Raw genomic sequence first — 19,081 nt, forward strand, 5'->3', positions numbered from 1 at the left:
AGGCTGCGAACCACGTCCGATCCAGAGCAGTCAAGAGCTCTGCTGAAGATGGGTTACTGGGCTTGGTCGTTTGCCGAGAAGCTCACTGCCCGCATATCAGCTGGACTGGTGGTGGTGGGAGCTTAGACATGGCCCGTGGACCCCTACGACATCGCGCAGATCCCAGCCAAGCCTTGGTTCGACGCCGGTAGCGCCAGCTCATTCCAGTCTTCTCAGCCTTGCAGCACGGCGATGATCTTGGTCTCGCGCTCATCCGCACCCGGCACCTACCACCTCTACTCTTCCTTCCGCCGCCTCGGCCTCACCGCCACGCACGAGACAACATGAGCGACGACGACAGCGACGGCTACGAGGTCGAGGACCCTGGGCTCGCGCCCGACGACCCCATGCGTGCCTTCCTGCCCACCTCGTTCGGCAAGAAGTCCAAGAAGGCCAACATCGCCGCCCAGATCGATCGGAGCCGTCGTCCAACTGGCAATGCACCAGGCCACGCTGTCGATGCCAGCCGCAGTCCCAAGGCCAAATCCAAGTCTGGCTCCGACTCCGACTCGGACTCGGACGACTCGGACGATTCTGATGACGAAGATGAGTTCCCAACCTCGCACGAGATGGTTGTCAAGACCCACGACCGAGCTGTCACGTCCGTTTCGCTCGACCCAGCCGGTGGGCGAATGGTGTCAGGGTCGATAGACTGCACCGTCAAGCTGCACGACTTCTCTTCAATGACGCCGACAACAATTCGTGCCTTCCGCTCCGTCGATCCATACGAAAAGAAAGCATCCGCTGCTGGTGCCGACGCTCATCCCATCAACCATGTCGAGTTCAGTCCTTCGGGGAATGTCATCCTCTGCGTCGCTGCACACCCCCAGGCCAAGATCCTCAGTCGCGATGGCGACGTCATCGCCGATTTTGTCAAGGGAGACATGTACCTCCGCGACATGCACAATACCAAAGGTCACATATCAGAGATCACCACGGGCACGTGGCATCCGACGGAACGGAACCTCTGCGTCACGGCTGGGACGGACAGCACCCTACGGATATGGGACATCAACAACAAGCGCAGCCAGAAGGAGGTCATCGTGTTCAAATCAAAAGCAGCGGGTGCCGCTGGGCGGACGCGCATGACCGCCGTCGCCTGGGGATCGCCAATGCAGGGCGGCAACAATGTGCTTGTCTCTGCGGCATACGATGGTACACTGGTGATGTGGAGTGGCAACGGGCCATTCTCTAGGCCGGCTGCCGAGATTCGTGACGCGCACAAACCCAACACTTGGACAGGCGGCATCGATATCAGCTCCGATGGTCGGATGGTCATCACAAGGGGTGGCGATGATCTCATCAAGTTGTGGGATACACGCAAGTTCCGGGAACCACTAGTCACCGTTGAGCACCTCTCGACCTCTAACCAGTACAACATGACCAACATTAGGTATTCGCCAAACTCTACGAGCATCATCACCGGCTCGGTGACGGGTCACCTACACATCCTAAACCCTGGCAATCTCCAGCCTGAGTTTGTCACCCCCATCACGCCAGGATCACCATTGATCACGGTAGATTGGCACCCGAAAATAAACCAGATCATCACAGGATCTGCTAACGGCGAGAGCCGAGTCTTGTACAATCCCACCATGTCAACACGAGGAGCTGTGGACGTCATGTCGCGCGCACCCAAAAAGCGGCATATTGACGACAACCCAGAATTCACGACGGATCAATCTCTTGGGCTTTCGGGAGAGTCCATCATCACACCCGGCGCCATGGGCGGTTCCCGAAAAGCTGGCGTGACAGGGACGGGCAGATCCAAAGATCCTCGGAGACCTCAAGTGCAGTTGCAGACTCCGTTCATGCGCAGCCAACCTGATGAGAAACACATCAGCGAAAACATTCCACTAAGCAAGATGCTACACGAGGACCCGCGGGAGGCGCTGTTGAAATATGCAGAAGTTGCCAAAAAGGATCCGATGTTCACAAATGCATGGAAGGATACCCAGCCAGTCACGCAGTATGCGGATGCCAGCGATGGGGAGGACGACGGGCCCGATAAGAAGCGAGTCAAGCGATGAACTCGAGTCAGCCAGCCTCGGCTCATCTTGCTGAAATCGAGTTCCGGGGATCTCGGAAAATTGAACACACCTGCAGCCAGCGATAGTTGTCGTGCGGAGTGCGGCATCTTGAGAGAACAGACACGCCGTCAACTGCGTGGCTGCATGCCGCTGGTACGACGTGGCGTTCCATAATCTTTGATCACAAAAGAGTGGGCAAACACAGTTAATACAGACGACTTGACACCGGCTGGCGATTTCGTGATACAACGGTGGCTCAGCCACCTGGCTCGTCCCAGAGAAGAGGCAAATGCCAAGGCAGTTCATCCCAACCTGGCGTAGGGCGTCTCATCGCCAATCGGTTGGGCTCCCGACTAGGTGGCAGAACCTTGAAATGGCCGGGCCCCGTTTGAGGGCCGGTGGTACGCAACAGCAGAGCCTCGGCCGAGAGATCGAGTTACCTTTTCGAGATAGAGCATCCAATGACAATGCAGCTAGCAGATCGCCTAGCTGATGTCACTGCTTTGATCCAGACATTTGAGCACCGACAGGGGACGGGTAGCCCGTGCCATTCAACAAAATGCCTAGCCCGGCCTGCTAAACTTGCAGGACTGGGAAGGGTGTTGACCACAAGCTTTATCTGATACAGGTCTTGTAATACTTGAATATCCTTGGGTGAGAACGAAAGTAATCGTTCAGTCTGTCTGTAATTACTGCTTTCCCAAGGGCTGCTCTTATTGAAGCTGGCAATTGAACACTCCAAGGCTGAGGTTTGGGCGGCCGCACAGTAGCAATCGTGTGAGACTGTGCTCCGGATGGTGTCGCCCGGCCCCAAAGTGGGTTGCCAGCTGGTCGCCAGTGAAGGGAGGAGTTGGCCAAGACTGTAAGCCATCGTGGAACGCGTACTGTGCACAAGCATATGACCCGCTTTTTAGTACCTGAGGAGTGGCTGTCGCGAAGCTGAGCGCGCCCCGAATTGTGGACCGGTCATGCGGACAGGACAGAAAACTATCTCTCATTGGCTCGATGGGAACAAAAGATTGGCAGGCTCCACTGCACGGCCTGCAGGCGCCCCTCGCCAGACGACACTGTGTAAGACCTGGGGGCCTGGCTGCCTGCACCGGCTGGGAGATTGCACTGATTCTGCCAACTCGCCAGACTTCCCACCCACTTTGACGCAAGCAATACGTGGAACGCTCTGCTCCTGCTGCCCATCCACCGGACGCGCGCGCAATCCGACGACGACGAGCCCGCATCAAACCCATCCATCCCCCTCGTGCCTGATTCCATCAGATACGGCCCTTTTGCGACCAGGACCACCCGCCGCACTGCTCTGCCCTCACGCATGCGCGCACCTGCCCCGGCCTGCCGCACTCCCTCGCTCCCCACCCGCCCTGCCAGCCAGCCCGTGCGCATTTTCCCTCTGCCTGTTTTTTTGCTGCAGCAGTAGCCGCTGCCGCCCCCAGAGTGCGAGTGCCTCACCAAACCCACACGACCGACGCACACGTCTCCGCGCGCGCGACACGGCTCCGACCAACCACCACTGCCACCACCTCGTCCATCCACCACCTCCCCCGAGCCAGCTTCCATCAACCCCCGGGAGTCCTCGACCTCCGTCCCGGCCCTGACGACACGCTCACCCGCCTCAAGCCTCGACTTTTCCAAGCATCCGCCGCCCGGCTCCGTCGCTCTCTTCCCATCGTGACCATTAGCCCAACGTAAGGTTTGAGCCCCAGCGCGACAGGCAGTCCATCAACCTCTTCGTCCTCGGCAGCTAACCATCATCAGCGTGCACGTCTTGCGCTCGACCACCGCTGTCGGCACAACGAAACGCGCTTTTGCGACTGCCCACGCGACGCTGCCACCCACGTCGCGACCATCACTTCGATTCCCTCGAGGCCACGCCACGATCTTTGCTCTCGACTCCCTGGTGCATCCGCCAGCAGGTTTCGGCGCGACAAAGTCACGAGCAGCCGACTATCTTTAGACATGAACACTTTTTAATCGCTGTCTGAGCGCTTTTTTCCACATAGTTGAGAGTATATCTTGCTCTTGACAGTCCCCAAAGGCCACACGCCTGCTACACCACTGCGCCTCCAAGATGGCGTCGGTGCAATCAGCTCCCGCGGTCCAGCACCCTGGCGCGTCTGCCATGCCTGGGCAGATGACGCAGAGTCAGGTCCAGGAGATGTTCTTGGTGCGTCAATTCTCTTTCCAATATGCGATGTTCACTGATGTCAATGCTCGTATCTGCTGAGCGATTGTACTCACTCAGCATCGCGCAATTCGTTACACATCCTTCGGAAGCTAACAACATCTTGCACAGAAATTCAAGCAAATGAAGGAGCGAGGCGTGCCTCAGAATGATCCCGAGTTCATCAAGACCAGCCAATTCCTGCTTGCGTTCCAGCAACACAACAAGGCGCGAGTAATGCAGCAGCAACAGCAGCAGCACGCCTCGCAGAACATGCCCAACGGCACTGGCATCAATGGCTCCCAACAGACCCCTCAGCCAACCGTCGCAACGTCACAACCAGCGAGCTCAACACCACAGCAGCCGCCCGCACAGGCGACAGCATCAGGCACACCCGCGCAGCCCACCACTTCGTCGCCTTCAGGAGCTGGACCCGCTTCGCAATTCTCACAACAACAGCTCGCCTTGCTGCGGCAGCAGATCCAGGCTTTCAAGCTTCTCGGCAAGAATGCTGGTGTACCGTATCAGATGCAGCAGGCCCTCAACGCCCAGAGACTGAGACGGCAAGCTGTCGCGGAGCAGTCTGCGCACGCAGCCACAGCGCGCGCTTCGGCCACACCCGCCCCTGACGGTACCAAGGCTGGTTCTGCTGTGCCTGAAAATGCAACAGAAGCTGACGCGGCATCCTCAGCGCTCGTGACTGGACGGGTCTACAAGACACTGAAGTCGCCGTATGAGGGTGGCCAGCTACACGATACTATCAGCTACCACGAGCACGGCCAACGACGAAAGCGTTTCATCATCCCCGGTATCTTCCCTACTGGTGTCGATTTTGAGCAGCTTCGGCACGAGAGAGAAATCATCGTCTTCAACCGCATGAAGGCCAGATACGCCGAGCTCAAGGCTGTGCCTGGCAATATTGCTCACTGGGACACGACAAGTGAACAGGTAACCCCTGACGATAGTTCCAAGCGGAAAGCCATCATCGAACTCAAATCCCTTGGACTCTATGCGAAGCAACGTGCGCTGCGCGAAAGAATTGGCCGGCAGATGATGCACTACGACAATCTGGCCATGACGACGAATCGCAGCAACTACAGACGCGTCAAGAAGCAGAACGTGCGCGAGGCGCGCATCACTGAGAAGCTTGAGAAGCAGCAGCGTGATGCTCGCGAGCACCGTGAGAAGAAGAAGCACACCGACTTCCTGCAGTCTATGCAGAATCACCGGTCTGAAATCATCAACACGGTCAACTCGGTACGCAGCAAGATGTCGAAAATGGGTAGAGCCATGTTTTCGCATCACTTCAATATCGAGAAGGAAGAGCAGAAGCGCATTGAGCGTACCGCCAAGCAGCGTCTGCAGGCGCTCAAGGCCAACGACGAAGAGGCGTATCTCAAGCTGCTCGACCAGGCCAAGGATACTCGTATCACGCATCTGCTCCGACAAACAGATGGCTTCCTTAAGCAGTTGGCATCTTCCGTCAAGGCGCAGCAACGCAAGGCTGCGCAGCAGAATGGCGACGATATCACAGATTATCCCGAAGAAGAGAGCGAGCCAGAAGAGGATGACGACGAGGAAGCTGCCCGCAAGATTGACTACTACGCCGTGGCCCATCGCATCAGGGAAGAGGTCACAGAGCAGGCCGACATCCTGGTTGGTGGCAAGCTCAAGGAGTACCAGATCAAGGGTCTGCAGTGGATGATTTCGCTGTACAACAACAACCTCAATGGTATCCTCGCCGACGAAATGGGTCTCGGCAAGACCATTCAGACCATCAGTCTGATCTGCTATCTCATCGAGCGCAAACTTCAGCCTGGCCCTTACTTGGTCATTGTTCCCTTGAGTACACTTACGAATTGGACTCTAGAGTTTGAGAAGTGGGCCCCTTCAGTTGCCAAGGTTGTCTACAAGGGTAACCCTCAGCAGAGAAAGCTCCAGCAGGACAAGATCCGTCGGGGCGAGTTCCAAGTTCTCCTGACGACCTACGAGTACATTATCAAGGACCGCCCGATTCTTAGCAAGATCAAGTGGTTCCACATGATTATCGACGAGGGACACCGCATGAAGAACGCGCAGTCCAAGCTCAGTGCCACCATCTCGCAGTACTACAGCACGAGATTCAGGCTCATTCTTACCGGCACACCTCTCCAGAACAACCTGGGTGAGCTATGGGCCATGCTCAACTTTGTCCTACCGACCATTTTCAAATCCGTCAAGACTTTTGATGAATGGTTCAACACGCCGTTTGCCAACACTGGAGGTCAAGACAAGATGGAGCTGAACGAAGAAGAGCAGATCCTGGTCATTCGGCGTCTGCACAAGGTGTTGCGGCCGTTCCTGCTGCGTCGCCTGAAGAAGGATGTCGAGAAGGACCTTCCCGACAAGACCGAGAAGGTCATCAAGTGCAAATTCTCTGCTCTGCAGGCACGCCTGTACAAGCAGATGGTCACGCACAACAAGATCGCAGTCAGTGATGGCAAGGGTGGAAAGGTTGGCGCTCGTGGTCTCAGCAACATGATCATGCAGCTCCGCAAGCTTTGCAATCATCCCTTTGTCTTTGACGAGGTCGAGAACCAGATGAACCCTCTCAACACCAGCAACGATCTGCTCTGGAGAACCGCGGGCAAGTTTGAGCTGCTGGACCGTGTCCTTCCCAAGTACAAGGCCACCGGCCACCGCGTACTCATGTTCTTCCAGATGACGGCCATCATGGATATCATGGAGGACTTCTTGCGCTTCCGTGGCCTGCAATACCTCCGATTGGACGGCACGACAAAGTCAGAGGACCGTTCCGATCTGCTGAGAATATTCAATGCACCCGACTCCCCTTACTTTATGTTCCTGCTGTCTACCCGTGCCGGTGGTCTCGGCCTCAACCTTCAGACTGCCGACACTGTCATCATCTACGACTCAGATTGGAATCCTCACCAAGATTTGCAAGCACAGGATCGTGCTCATCGTATCGGTCAGAAGAACGAGGTGCGCATCTTGCGACTCATTAGCTCCAACTCTGTGGAGGAGAAGATTCTCGAGCGCGCACGCTACAAGTTGGACATGGACGGCAAGGTCATTCAAGCTGGTCGGTTCGATAACAAGTCTTCCGAGACGGATCGGGACGCTATGCTGCGTACTTTGCTGGAGACTGCAGACATGGCTGAGTCTGGTGACAACGACGAGATGGACGACGAAGAACTCAATCTGCTGCTTGCCCGAAGCGACGACGAGATCACCGTCTTCCAGCGCATTGATGAGGAACGGGCACGCGATCCCACCTACGGAACCGCGCCCGGCTGCAAAAACGTCCCACGTCTCATGGCCGAGAACGAGCTGCCCGACCTGTACCTGAACGAGGACAACCCGGAGCCGGAGGAGGAAGAGACGGTTCTTGGTCGTGGTGCTCGTGAGCGCACCAGAGTCAAGTACGACGACGGCCTCACAGAGGAGCAATGGCTCATGGCCGTTGACGACGATGAGGACTCGCCTGAGGCAGCAGCAGCTCGCAAGCAAGCAAGGAAAGATAAGCGCGAGGCCAACCGGATCAAGCGTGCCAGCATGGGCGCAGGCGCGTCTGGGGCCAACTCACCTAGTCCTAGCAGGGGTAGCTCAGAAGAGCCTGAACCCGAGCCCGAGCCTGAGGCGTCGCCGCCAAAGAAGCGTGGTCGTAAAGCTGGCGGCAAGAATGAGAAGCGCAAGGCGGAGGACGAGGATGGCGAGCCTCCGGCGAAGAAGCGTCGTGGCCCACAAGGTCGAGCCAAGGCTGTCGCGACGACTGGTGGCGCCTCGCGTCTGGCGCCTGAGGTCCGCGAAACCCTTCAGAAGAGCTTGCGCAGCTTGTACGACGGTCTCATGACTCTAGAGGTCGATCTGCCTCCAGAGGAGCAGGATCCCGATGATGACGATGATGACGAGCCCGCCACGAGGCTCATTATCGGACCCTTCGTCAAGCTCCCGTCCAAACGTGACTATGGCGACTACTACCTGTTGATCTCGAACCCGATTTGCATGAAACAGATCGAGGCCAAGATCAAGAAGGAGGAGTACAACAAGATTGACGACATGCGCAGGGACATTGTCCTCATGTGCAACAACTGCAGGACGTACAACGAGGACGGCAGTCTGCTGTATGCGGACGCCCACGTGATGGAGGTAAGAATTGAAAGGATGCCTCATCTTTGAGCTTGACATGTGCTAACCACTCGAGCAGAAATTCTTCAATGACCGAGCTCAAGAGCTATTGAGCAAGCACCCCAAGCTTGCCGAGCTCGAGGGGTCGTCCACCAAGGAAGGGTCCACCGCACCTAATACCGCCGCGGGTACGCCTCAACCGACCTCTGCGCCACGGATAAAGCTTGTCAGCAACGGGGCTGCCTCTGGAGGTGGCGCGGCTACACCTCCTGCAGCCAGTGCCGCGGGCACGCCATCGGCGCCACCGTCCTCTGCTGCTGCTGCTAATCCAGGTGAGACGGAGCCGTGAGCAAAGCCGCCTCCCGTCGACTAGCAAGGGTTCTGGTTCAAAATGAGATACAACATGATTCCCGAAAGACACATCTTGTTTTTTGCGTACTGCTTTCTTTGGGCGTCTGGGGTTCCTAAATACACTTCTTGTTTTTGTTCTTCCTTATACGGTGTATTCAATAGCAATAGGTCTGGGAGAAGGCTGCCTGAGGAGGTGTATTCTGCAACTGGAGCCGAGGAAGGTCTGCCTTTTCGGTGTACTCTGCTTGCCGCGTTGTCCACGTCATCACCCATCTCATTGCGCTTGTGGTGTTTTCTCCTGGGCTGCTGGTCTGGAAGTGAGATGTGTCAAGTGGTAGGATTGGGAGGGGAGGAAAAGGGGAGGTCCGTTATTGTACGTCAAGCAGGCTGTTTGCTGTAGTAGATGATGAAGAAGAAGCAGGAGGAGATGACGCGCGAACATAGTGAAGGTGCTGGACCGGAATAGTCCTTGTCATCAGAAAGGAATGCGAAGATTGAGTGAAAGATTATAGTACAAAGGACTTGTCAAGAGAGTATCTACGGCCGCTGTGTGTGTGTGTGTGTGTGTGTGTGTGTGTGTGTGTGTGTGTGTGTTTTATTCGTGAGTTCAAGGACAAACTAGTGGGTATGCGTGGTCTCCCGGCATGGATGGTATGAAATGGGCCACGCTCCGAATTGAGGCGTTCACATGCAAGACCGGCACACGGGCACCACTGGACTGTCAAGAGCAAATGTGCTTCGAGTAGGGCCGAAGAGGGGCGCCGTTGCTTCCCCCGTCTTGATGCTTTGGCTGTTTGCGTATTGTGTGTGTCATCTTCTGCTGCTGCTATACTGCTACCCTCCCTCCATGCCCGATCGATGGGCCTATACGTTCCTTTTCCTTCTGTGCTGAAGGACGGATCTGGGTCGAAGCGGTTCATGGTAGAATCTACCACCCTTCTCGTACCTATGTGGCTGTCAGGGTGTGGCTCCGCCTGGCACTCGGCTCGCTGTCTAGACGCCAGGCCTTGAACGGTGGCCAAACAGAGAACACACACACACACACACACACACACACACAAACGCCCGCCTGGCCCAAGAAGCCACAAAACCCTTGCCATATATCATCCATTTATCTATCTATCCCTTGCCCTCCAGAAAAAGAAAGGGGGGCGGGGGGGAGGGGGAGAGAGAGAGAGAAGAGGAAGCGAAACGAAACACATATTTTAATAGCTCCTCGGCAGCTCGAGGACCTTTTCGCTGACATAGTTGAGTATCATCTCGCGGCTGACGGGCGCGATGCGGGGCACGAGGCACTCGCGCAGCCAGCGCTCGACGTCGTACTCTACGGCGTAGCCCATGCCACCGTGGGTCATGACGGCGCGCTCGCACGCCCGGAAGGCGGCCTCGGCGGCTAGGTATTTCGCGCTGTTGGCCGCCACGCCGACGGCGTCTTGGCGGATGTGTTGTTGCTGTTGCTGCTGCTGCTGTGGTTGTTCTTGTTGTTCTTGTTTCGAGGCGCCGTCTTGTGCTGCTGCTGCTGACATGTCGTACAGCCGGGCAGCGTGGTAGGTGGCGAGCTTGGCGGCCTCGAGGTTCATGTAGGCGTCTGCGAGCGGGTGGGCGATGGCCTGGTTCTGGCCGATGGCCCTGCGGAAGACGACGCGCTCGCGGGCGTAGGCGGCGGCGCGGGCCAGGGCGGCGTAGCCCAGGCCGAGGGCCTCGCCGGCGAGCAGGCAGCGCTCGGCGTTCATGCCGTGCAGGATGATCTTGAAGCCGTTGCCCTCCTGGCCGACGAGGGAGTCGGCGGGGATGCGGTAGTTGTCGAAGAAGACCTCGTTGGCGTCGACGGCGCGCCCTCCCATCTTGCGAATCTTGCGCAGCTCGAGGCCCGGCTTGTCGCGGTCGAGGTCGATGCAGAAGAGGGAGAGGCCCTGGCTGGGCTTTGTGACGTGCTCGAGGGGCGTAGTGCGGGCGAGGAGGATCATCTTGCGGGAGACCTGGGCGCAGGTGATCCAGATCTTCTGGCCGGAGACGAGGTAGTCGTCGCCGCCGCCGGGGGCCCTTGTGGCGGTGGTGGCGAGGCGGAGGGTGTCGAGGCCCGAGTTTGGCTCGGTGACGCCGAAGCAGGTGCGCCAGCGGCCCGAGATGATGTTTGGGATGGTTGTCTGGAGCTGCTGGGCCGAGCCGAAGCGGGCGAGGGGCTGCGTCGCGTAGACGTTTGCGTGGATGCTCTGGGCGCCGGCCATGCCCGCGCCCGACTCTGCGATGGTCTGCATCATCATGGTCGCCTCCGAGATGCCCAGCCCGGACCCCCCCAGCGACTCGGGCAGCGCAATGCCCAGCCACCCGTCCCGCGCCAGCGCCGCGTGGAACTCGCTGGGGTCCTCCTCCTTGCGGTCCTTCTCCTGCCAGTACGTGTTGGGGAACTGTGCGCACACCGCTCCCACCGCCTCGCGCACCGTCAGCTGGTTCTCCGTGAAGCCCGTCGTCTCCATGATCTGCCGCCTCGCCGTGGTCGAGAAGCGGAGCCGGCGGCATCCAGTCTTGGTGCGTGCTGTTGAAGCCGGCATGGCCGCAGTGGCCGCAGTGACTGCACGCCGGGCCTGCCACGCCCTCGCGGTCAGTCTTTGTGACATGGCGCCTGCTGTCTGTCTGTGTATATATAAGTGATGTCAAGAGTCGTGCGTTTGGCAAGTCGGCTAAAGGGGTTCGATGCCCGGGGACGAGGGACGAAGAACGCTACTCGTGGGAATGCCAAGGAGAAACGACTATCTTTCTATTCAAAGCAAAGAACAAAAAGAGAAAAGCACCACCGAGGAAATCCTGGTGCGGATTATATATGACGTCGGCCAACGAGCTGTTGTTGTTTGTTGGGGGGAATGGGGATTCGGGAAAAGTGACGATGCGGCTCTGTGCAGGCCAGAAACCTCTTGCCCGAGAACCACCCAATGCGTGCGTCGTCCTAGCCAGCCAGTCGGAGGAGGTCTGGTCTCGGAGGAGGATGTCGTGTGGTGGGAGGATAACCCCCGGCGAGGGGGCGGACTGAACTGGAGGTGCGGGCCTCGGCTGCTGGAACCATCATGGCGTTGGGGTAAGTCAGAGTGGGAAAGAGAGGCAGTGTGCCGTAGAGAATGCCCCGGAGTGCGGGGAAGCCCGCCGCCGAAGACACCACCCCTGGCCAGGAAGATGGGCGCTGTGGGGAGAGACAGATCCCGCCAACAGCACCACTGTAGATTCGTCCGCAGGGCTGTCTTGTGGTGGCATACAAGATGGAAGAGCAGGCTCGGTCCTTATTGACCCAGCAGCAGAATGCAAGATCGCTGGGGTCTCGAGGGGATATGGTCTTTGGGAAGCCGGCTGAGCGGTCGAACGGACGGCCCCCCCTTGCCGCGCAGTGATTGATTGATTTCTCCCATGGCGTTGTCGACCACTCACTCGCTCACTCGCTCCATCATGTCGGACCTGTCTCAAGCCTCGGCCGTCGGAGCCGTGCCCCGGTTTCTCGACGGGACCCCCGCCCCGCCGCTCTGTCCCGTCACCCGCCCGCCCGCATCCTGTCCATGCCTCCCGGCTCCGGCCAGTGCTTTGACGATTGAATGTCCGTTCCTCGCGGATCGAGCTGTCCAAAGTCCGTCGCAGCATCCGCCATCTGCCCTTCCATCCAGAGGGCGCGCTCTTGCTCAGACCGTCCTTTTTTCAGAACAGCCGACTTTGCACACTGGGACGTAGCATAAACCCCGGACCGGATTATGGCGATTAAGACATCGTTGAATCTGGCGGCGTCCAGGGCCAGCACGCGTGTGTCTATGCAGGCTTTATCCAGAATACGCCGGCCCGAGCGGCTCGCCGGTACTCTATCGGCTCGGAGCATAGCACAGACAAGGCCCCTAGCCACCACCGCCGGGTCGAACCCAGAGCCATCGGCCACGGCCACGGCCCCCACGACACAGGACAAGTCGCACCTGCCACTGCACGGCATCACCGTGCTCAGCCTCGAGCAGGCCATCGCCGCCCCCTTTGCCACAAGACAGCTCGCCGACCTCGGCGCCAGGGTCATCAAGGTCGAGAGACCCGTCATCGGCGACTTTGCCCGTGCCTACGACACCAGGGTCGACGGGCTCGCCTCCCACTTTGTCTGGACAAACAGGTCTAAGGAGAGCCTGGCGCTCGACCTGAAACAGCCCCGAGACCTCGACGTCGTCAAGAGGCTGCTTAAAAAGACCGACGTCCTCGTCCAGAACCTCGCCCCTGGAGCAGCCGACAGGCTCGGCCTGTCCTTTGCCAAGCTCAAGGACGAGCACCCCCGGCTCATCGTCTGCGACATCTCCGGCTACGGCGACAGCGGGCCCTACCGCGACAAGAAGGCGTACGACCTCCTGGTGCAGAGCGAGGCGGGCATGCTGTCCGTCACCGGCACCGAGTCGGAGCCGGCCAAGGTGGGCATCTCCATTGCCGACATTGCCTCGGCCATGTACGCCTACACGAACATCCTCGCCGCCCTCATGAAGCGCGACAAGTCCGGAAAGGGGTCGAGGGTCGACATCTCCATGCTCGAGTCCATGGCCGAGTGGATGACTTTCCCCCTGTATTACACTTACAAGGGCCAGCCGGGCCCCAAGCCCATGGGCGCGTCTCATGCTTCGATTTATCCTTACGGCCCCTTTGAGACTGGCGACGGCGGCACAGTCATGCTGGCAGTGCAGAACGAGCGCGAGTGGGCCAACCTGTGCTCGGTCGTCCTGGAGGATGCCGATGTCGCTAAGGATCCGCGCTTCATCAGCACTTCCGCTCGGAACCAGCACCGGGACGATGTCAAGAAGACCATTCTTGGAAAGTTTGCAACTCTCTCGGCAGACGAGGTCCTGGCGCGGCTTGACAAGGCCGGAGTGGCCAACGCGAAGGTCCGTGACATGGACGAAGTCTGGGGACATGAGCAGCTCCAAGCCAGAGGCCGGTGGACCAACATCAATACTTCTGTCGGTGTGGTTCCGGCACTGTTGCCGCCAGGAATAAGTAGCACAGCCGACGTCAAGTTGGAGGAAGTTCCAGAGGTAGGTCAACATAACAAAGCAATATTTGCTGAGTTGGGTGTCGAGGAATAGAGATCTGCAATAGAACTTGGGCCAGCTCAGTCAACATCAGGCTGCAATCTTGTCTTGATCATATTGCACGGTAGCGTGGCGTGTTGATGGGTCGTCATCTGGAGGGCTTGTTGGTCGTCTTTTTGGTGGGGGTTTCTCCAGAATTGCTAGCCTTGCGCTTCAACTTGTGCGCCGACGGGCCTGTCCCATTTCTGGTAGTGGCTTTAGTGAATGAATAGATCTCGACGACTTCATCCTGTTCGTTGATTTTCAGCATGGGAATACTGATTTCAAGGGTATGGCTCCAGCCCTCAGAGGCCAACTGCTTGAATAGGGCCGCCTCGGAATCATGACGGGGCTTGGTTGATAAAAGCACCCTGGTCGTGCAGCTGGCCTCTTTATCATCCTTGATCGGCCTCATCTTGCTGTTGTGCAAGTGTATGGCCGAGAGCGTCTTTACGAGAAGCGGGAAGACGTCGACATTGTAGGTACAGTCGCTGAGCACGACAAGATCCCAGGCTCGAGCACAAGCCTTGGGCCCAAAGGAGCCGAGACTGCCGTCATTCCAGTCCAAGTCTTCATATTCTAGCTGTGCTTTCGACCCTGCACAAGCTCTGTGGGCCTGAAACCGAGCGATGTTCGAGCAGGCTCTCTCGCGCGCCTCGGGAAGATCAGTCATGAGAATATATGGCTCACGCGGCCTTGACGACGCTCTCTGCAGTATCTGCGGCATGAGAACGGCGATGCTGATGCCCAGAACGCCAACGCCGCAGCCGAGCTCGAGAATGTTTAGTGTTTGCTTGTCTTCCAGGGAGAACAGCTGCGTGGTGCTCTTGGGGCTTTCTTCATTCCAGCACGCATCGGCAAGAAAAGCTGCCGTTGTCAAGCCTGCATCCCAGATATGACGGGCAATGCTTTCGCCCATGTCCTCCTCGATGGAGATTTGGACAGAACTTGTTTCCCCGCAGGCCAGGACGATGTCGCGAATGGCAACATCAGCTGCTGTTCTCGCAGCCGAGATTTCGACAGACAGCGGTGCAATCAGGCCATTGCATGGCTTTGCGCCAGCAGCATCATGCCACGGGAGGATCTGAGCTGAAGAGCTTAGCGAGACTTGCAGGGCCGGGGTGTCTAGAGCGAAAATGACCAGGACGGCCGCCGCCGCCGTCTCTGCCCGGAGTGGCTCGTGAAGGGCGAGGCTAGTCTTGAGCACTCGCATGCCAGGCTGCCATGACGAGGACGACTGCCCGGCCGGGAACAGCTTCGTAGGTCCTTCTGTTGACCCGTGGCTCGCCAAGCAAAAGCCCAGCTCGATGGGCTCTTCCGGGTAGAGAAAGGTATCACCCAGGTCTGTCGTGACGGTCAGCACGAGGGAGATGGTTGACCTTCCCTTGGGCAGATGCCCTATCGCGGGCGGCCGCAGAAGGCGGATGTAGTGCATTTGCGAGGCGGTGCTTTTGCTGCACGCGATGCCATTGGCAGCTGTTGCGAATTATCGGCGGATGTCTGTGCCTGCGGCAGCCGGGGCATCAGAGCAGAACTCCCAATGTCTTCGATTGGCCTGTCTTGCGTGCCAGAGTTTATTTCGTTAGCCTGGACTGGCGTCTTGAACTGCAGGGGTTGGCGTGCGGGAACCACAGCCCCAGCGAGCGACCTTGCCGCCCCCACGTTGCAGGGTACACGTACATGTACCCAGGTAGCACATGCGACGACGACATCACAACGCCCGGCCTGCCCTGCTTTTGAACATCTGGCACACTCTGGGACAATCCAGCCATTCTGCGGCTCTCGACCACCTCACCTATTCGGCAACGACCTGCGACCTGCCCGCTCGATCACCGAACCCTCTTGCTCCCATCACCAGACACCATCACGGCAGCTGGCTCCATGTCATGACCTGCCCACGCCAAGCGTTACAGCTGCCGCAGGCCGGACTGGCAAGCTGCCGCTCAACTCCATCACGAAAGCCATGCGCCAACACTTCAATATGAGGGTGACTTCGTCACCTTTTCCGTCGTCGCGCCATTCATTCCTATGTCTCGTCACCATCGTTGCGGCGCTGGCCACCGCTTCCGGTGCGGCGTCACCCCCCAGTAATCCGCACGTCTACGCCTCCTCCCAGAGCACTTGCGTCGCACGAACCGTCAACTACATCACCCACAGCCTGCCGCAGCAGTGCTTGACCTCCATGTCAGCCTTCTCGACAGCAGCGACGGCCCCTGATGCCACAACAACACCACCCGCCGCGCCAGTGTCTGAGCCGACGGCTACCGCCACGACGCACGAATCCCCCCTGCGATGGACGACGACGACGACGATGACGGCGGTGATCTAAGTACAGGGGCGTTCATGTCCTTTGAGGAATGGAAGGCCATGATGGTTGCCAAGGCCGATGACGGCCCCGATCCGAGGCATCGCCGCGTCCCAGAGAATCGCGGCGAGGCTAGCAGCGGCGACTTTGCATCGCTCGGTGACGAAGGCGAGATTAACCTCGATTTTGACTCCTTCTCAGACAGAATATCAGACTTTGCCTCGTCAGCAAATTCCCAAGGCGTTCGCGAGGAGAAGCGGGAGGAGAAGCTCGAAAAGATCACGTACGAGGAGGGCCTTGCACTCGTCCATCGCAGTAAGGATGCAGGCAGGACCTGCAAGGAGCGTTTCTCGTACTCGTCCTTTGACGCAGGCGCGACCGTCCTCAAGACGAGCCCTGGAACGAAGAATCCCTCAGCCATCTTGTTGGAGAACAAAGACTCCTACATGCTCCTGGAGTGCGCCACGGAGAACAAGTTTTTCATCGTCGAGCTTAGCGACGACATTCTTGTCGACACAATCGTTCTTGCCAATTACGAGTTCTTCTCCAGCATGATTCGTTCCTTTCGCGTCAGCGTTAGTGATCGTTATCCAGTCAAACAGGACAAGTGGAAGGTCCTCGGCACGTTCCAAGCCCGAAACGCTAGGGACATCCAGCCTTTCCTTGTCGAGCACCCGCAAGACTGGGCCAGATATCTGCGGGTCGAGATATTGAGCCACTGGGGCAACGAGTACTACTGTCCGCTATCCCTCCTCAGGGTCCACGGCACACGCATGATGGATGCTTGGAAGGATCTAGACACTGCAGATATTGATGGTGACGATGAAACCACATCGACTCCGACTATTGAAGAAGACAGCCAAGACCCTGTGGACGTCGAGGTGGTAAATGAAGTTGTGGCCGAGGAAGTTGAAGTGGTGAACGAAGTCGTGGCTGAGGAAGTCGAGGTGCCCCGATCTGAGCAGGACACAGAGCCAGTGGCATCACCGCTACCAGTTCCGGGGAAGCCTTCCACTCTGGTGCAGACAGACGTGCTTCCAACTGGGGATGTGACTTACCTCGGGCTCATTCGCGCGGAGCCTACGTGCCGGGCGGATTGCGACTATGAGCAGGAAGTCCAGCGCAACATGAGCACACAACCCGCTCAAAGTTCGCCCTCACCGAACGAGTCCAACGTTGGTGGAGCAGGCGTGCAAGACCCCCATGGCACACACCCAGTACAAGCTTCAGGTTCACCTTCGGCCTCAGCAAACTCGTCCGTCCATGCAACAATCACATCGCCCTCTGGCTCCACCGTTCACAGCATCACGGTTCACACAATGGAGCGAGACCAAACCACCTCCAACTCATACGAATCCTCACCGACAACTTCTATCACTACCGGAAAAAACTCCTCGGGATCAGTCACAGAACAAGCCACGACTACCAGTCACGGACAAGGCTCAGTGTCAAAGGGCTCCCCATCTGGGTCCACCGTCTCGAAAGCTTCTTCGCCTCGCTCACAGCCCAAATCCGGCTCGAGCCCGTCTGCATCTGCCACTCAACGAAGCAAGGCTTCGTCCTCAGGTGGTGCCCCAGCAGCATCGCCTACCGTGCAAGACTCATTCTTTAAGGCTATGACAAAGCGCTTGCAGGTTCTGGAGTCCAACACTACCCTGTCCATGCAGTACATTGAGTCCCAGTCGAGGTTTCTCCAGGAGGCACTGGCCAAACTCGAGAAAAGACAGGTTGCGAAGGTCGACCAGTTTCTGAATACCTTGAACAATACTGTCCTCAACGAGCTGCGTGAGGTTCGCGTCCAATACGACGAGATCTGGCAATCTACTGTCATCGCCCTCGAGACACAGCGAGAGCAGGCCGAACGGGAGATTGTGGCTCTGGGTGCACGCGTAGGCGTTCTTGCCGATGAAGTTGTGTTCCAGAAACGCATGGCCATTGTACAGAGCATATTGCTCCTGATATGCCTGGTGCTTGTGATTTTCTCCCGAGGCTTCGCAGGCAACGCAGCCGGGCTGATATCCGCCGACTCGGCCTATTATCCGGGTCAAGTTTTCGCATCCGGATCACGCATAGGCAGTCCGGCGTATCCCGCAACGCCGAAATCGGCTTACAAGGCTGCAGGCATTGCTTCCAACGGGCGGAGCGGCTTGGATGTACCCATGAACACGTCCGAGAACGATTCGACTCCAAATGCCCGCCTGATCCGAGCTATGAGTAACAGCTCGCAGCTGAGACAACGCCTCGGGCATAGTCAGCAGTCAATGTCCGACGTCACGCTCAATGAAACACGTACGACACCGTATGACGGACAGTACGACCGAGAGCAATCAACGCTCCGTCCTGCGCCTCCTCTCTCCCGTTCGGCGACAGGATCTGCCCCCGAGCTTCTGAGCGTGAACATTGACTATTACGACCAGCTCCCGACACCAGCCTCGAGCAGGGAAATGAGCCCGGACGAGGGCGACGATGTGGGCTACGACTCCGAGCCCAACATGGCGCCGGCTCAGCGTGAGCGGCTAAGCAAGGGTGACGACGTGTTCTACTACTCCGCGGCGAACAGCGTCGCAGATGAAAACGAGTCTGCTGCCGAGGGCGACAGGCTGCACGGCAGCCAGGCCAACGGCGGCTCGGGTTATGAGCGAGGAGGTGGCAGTGACAGACGACACACACCTCCCGCAGTCGATGGTGCAATGCCAAACGAGGACTTTGTCGCGCCGAGGCCGGTAGCAGGCGGCAGAACAACACACATGCATGCCGGTTCCACGCGGAAGCCACTGCCAGCGCTGCCCGAGGATCCTGATTAAGATGTGTTCAGTGCAATCCACTGCTTGTTTTCACATCGTCAATGTTACACAGCGTCTTTGACGTTTATTTGCTGGGTCATTTCTTACATAGCGTGTTAGCATCGTTCAACAGTCATTCTCAATACACGTGTGTCATGGACATCTTTGGTTGATAACAAATTCTGTTGCTTTTTGGGGGGACT

General features: G+C 58.0%; 6 protein-coding genes across 6 annotated transcripts; 4 read left to right on the forward strand and 2 right to left on the reverse strand.

Annotated features, from left to right (window-relative positions):
• The first annotated feature begins 225 nt into the window (after positions 1-225).
• On the forward strand, positions 226-2,287 carry B0I36DRAFT_71395 (WD domain-containing protein). Its single transcript, XM_046163260.1, has one exon. It carries the CDS (start codon positions 324-326, stop codon positions 2,067-2,069), a length of 1,746 nt encoding a protein of 581 aa, XP_046016932.1. The 5' UTR covers positions 226-323; the 3' UTR covers positions 2,070-2,287.
• Positions 2,288-4,149: 1,862 nt separating this feature from the next.
• Positions 4,150-8,719, forward strand: B0I36DRAFT_359452 (SNF21-like protein; the record flags this gene model as incomplete). Its single annotated transcript, XM_046158128.1, has 3 exons — positions 4,150-4,245; positions 4,375-8,391; positions 8,450-8,719. The coding sequence occupies 3 exons, from the start codon at positions 4,150-4,152 to the stop codon at positions 8,717-8,719; spliced, it is 4,383 nt and encodes a 1,460-aa protein (XP_046016933.1).
• Positions 8,720-9,926: 1,207 nt separating this feature from the next.
• B0I36DRAFT_345875 (acyl-CoA dehydrogenase/oxidase) lies at positions 9,927-11,198 on the reverse strand (the record flags this gene model as incomplete). Its single annotated transcript, XM_046156404.1, has 1 exon — positions 9,927-11,198. The coding sequence occupies one exon, from the start codon at positions 11,196-11,198 to the stop codon at positions 9,927-9,929; it is 1,272 nt and encodes a 423-aa protein (XP_046016934.1).
• A 774-nt stretch (positions 11,199-11,972) lies between these two features.
• On the forward strand, positions 11,973-13,805 carry B0I36DRAFT_372105 (CoA-transferase family III domain-containing protein; the record flags this gene model as incomplete). The annotated part of the gene is made up of 2 exons (XM_046160079.1): positions 11,973-12,044; positions 12,660-13,805. 2 exons carry the CDS (start codon positions 11,973-11,975, stop codon positions 13,803-13,805), a joined length of 1,218 nt encoding a protein of 405 aa, XP_046016935.1.
• A 47-nt stretch (positions 13,806-13,852) lies between these two features.
• B0I36DRAFT_71429 (putative methyltransferase-domain-containing protein) lies at positions 13,853-15,278 on the reverse strand. Its single transcript, XM_046163261.1, has one exon. The coding sequence runs from the start codon at positions 15,223-15,225 to the stop codon at positions 13,900-13,902; it is 1,326 nt and encodes a 441-aa protein (XP_046016936.1). The 5' UTR covers positions 15,226-15,278; the 3' UTR covers positions 13,853-13,899.
• An 804-nt stretch (positions 15,279-16,082) lies between these two features.
• B0I36DRAFT_372119 (UNC-like C-terminal-domain-containing protein) lies at positions 16,083-18,899 on the forward strand (the record flags this gene model as incomplete). The annotated part of the gene is made up of 3 exons (XM_046160080.1): positions 16,083-17,114; positions 17,421-18,138; positions 18,169-18,899. 3 exons carry the CDS (start codon positions 16,083-16,085, stop codon positions 18,897-18,899), a joined length of 2,481 nt encoding a protein of 826 aa, XP_046016937.1.
• Between the last annotated feature and the right edge of the window lie 182 nt (positions 18,900-19,081).

Source organism: Microdochium trichocladiopsis (assembly GCF_020744255.1).
Source record: "Microdochium trichocladiopsis strain MPI-CAGE-CH-0230 chromosome Unknown B0I36scaffold_2, whole genome shotgun sequence".
Lineage (NCBI taxonomy): Eukaryota > Fungi > Ascomycota > Sordariomycetes > Xylariales > Microdochiaceae > Microdochium > Microdochium trichocladiopsis.

Coding starts and splice junctions, on each gene's coding strand:
- B0I36DRAFT_71429 (XM_046163261.1), bottom strand. CDS start 15,225: ATGCACTACATCCGCCTTCTGCGGCCGCCCGCGATAGGGCATCTGCCC.
- B0I36DRAFT_71395 (XM_046163260.1), top strand. CDS start 324: ATGAGCGACGACGACAGCGACGGCTACGAGGTCGAGGACCCTGGGCTC.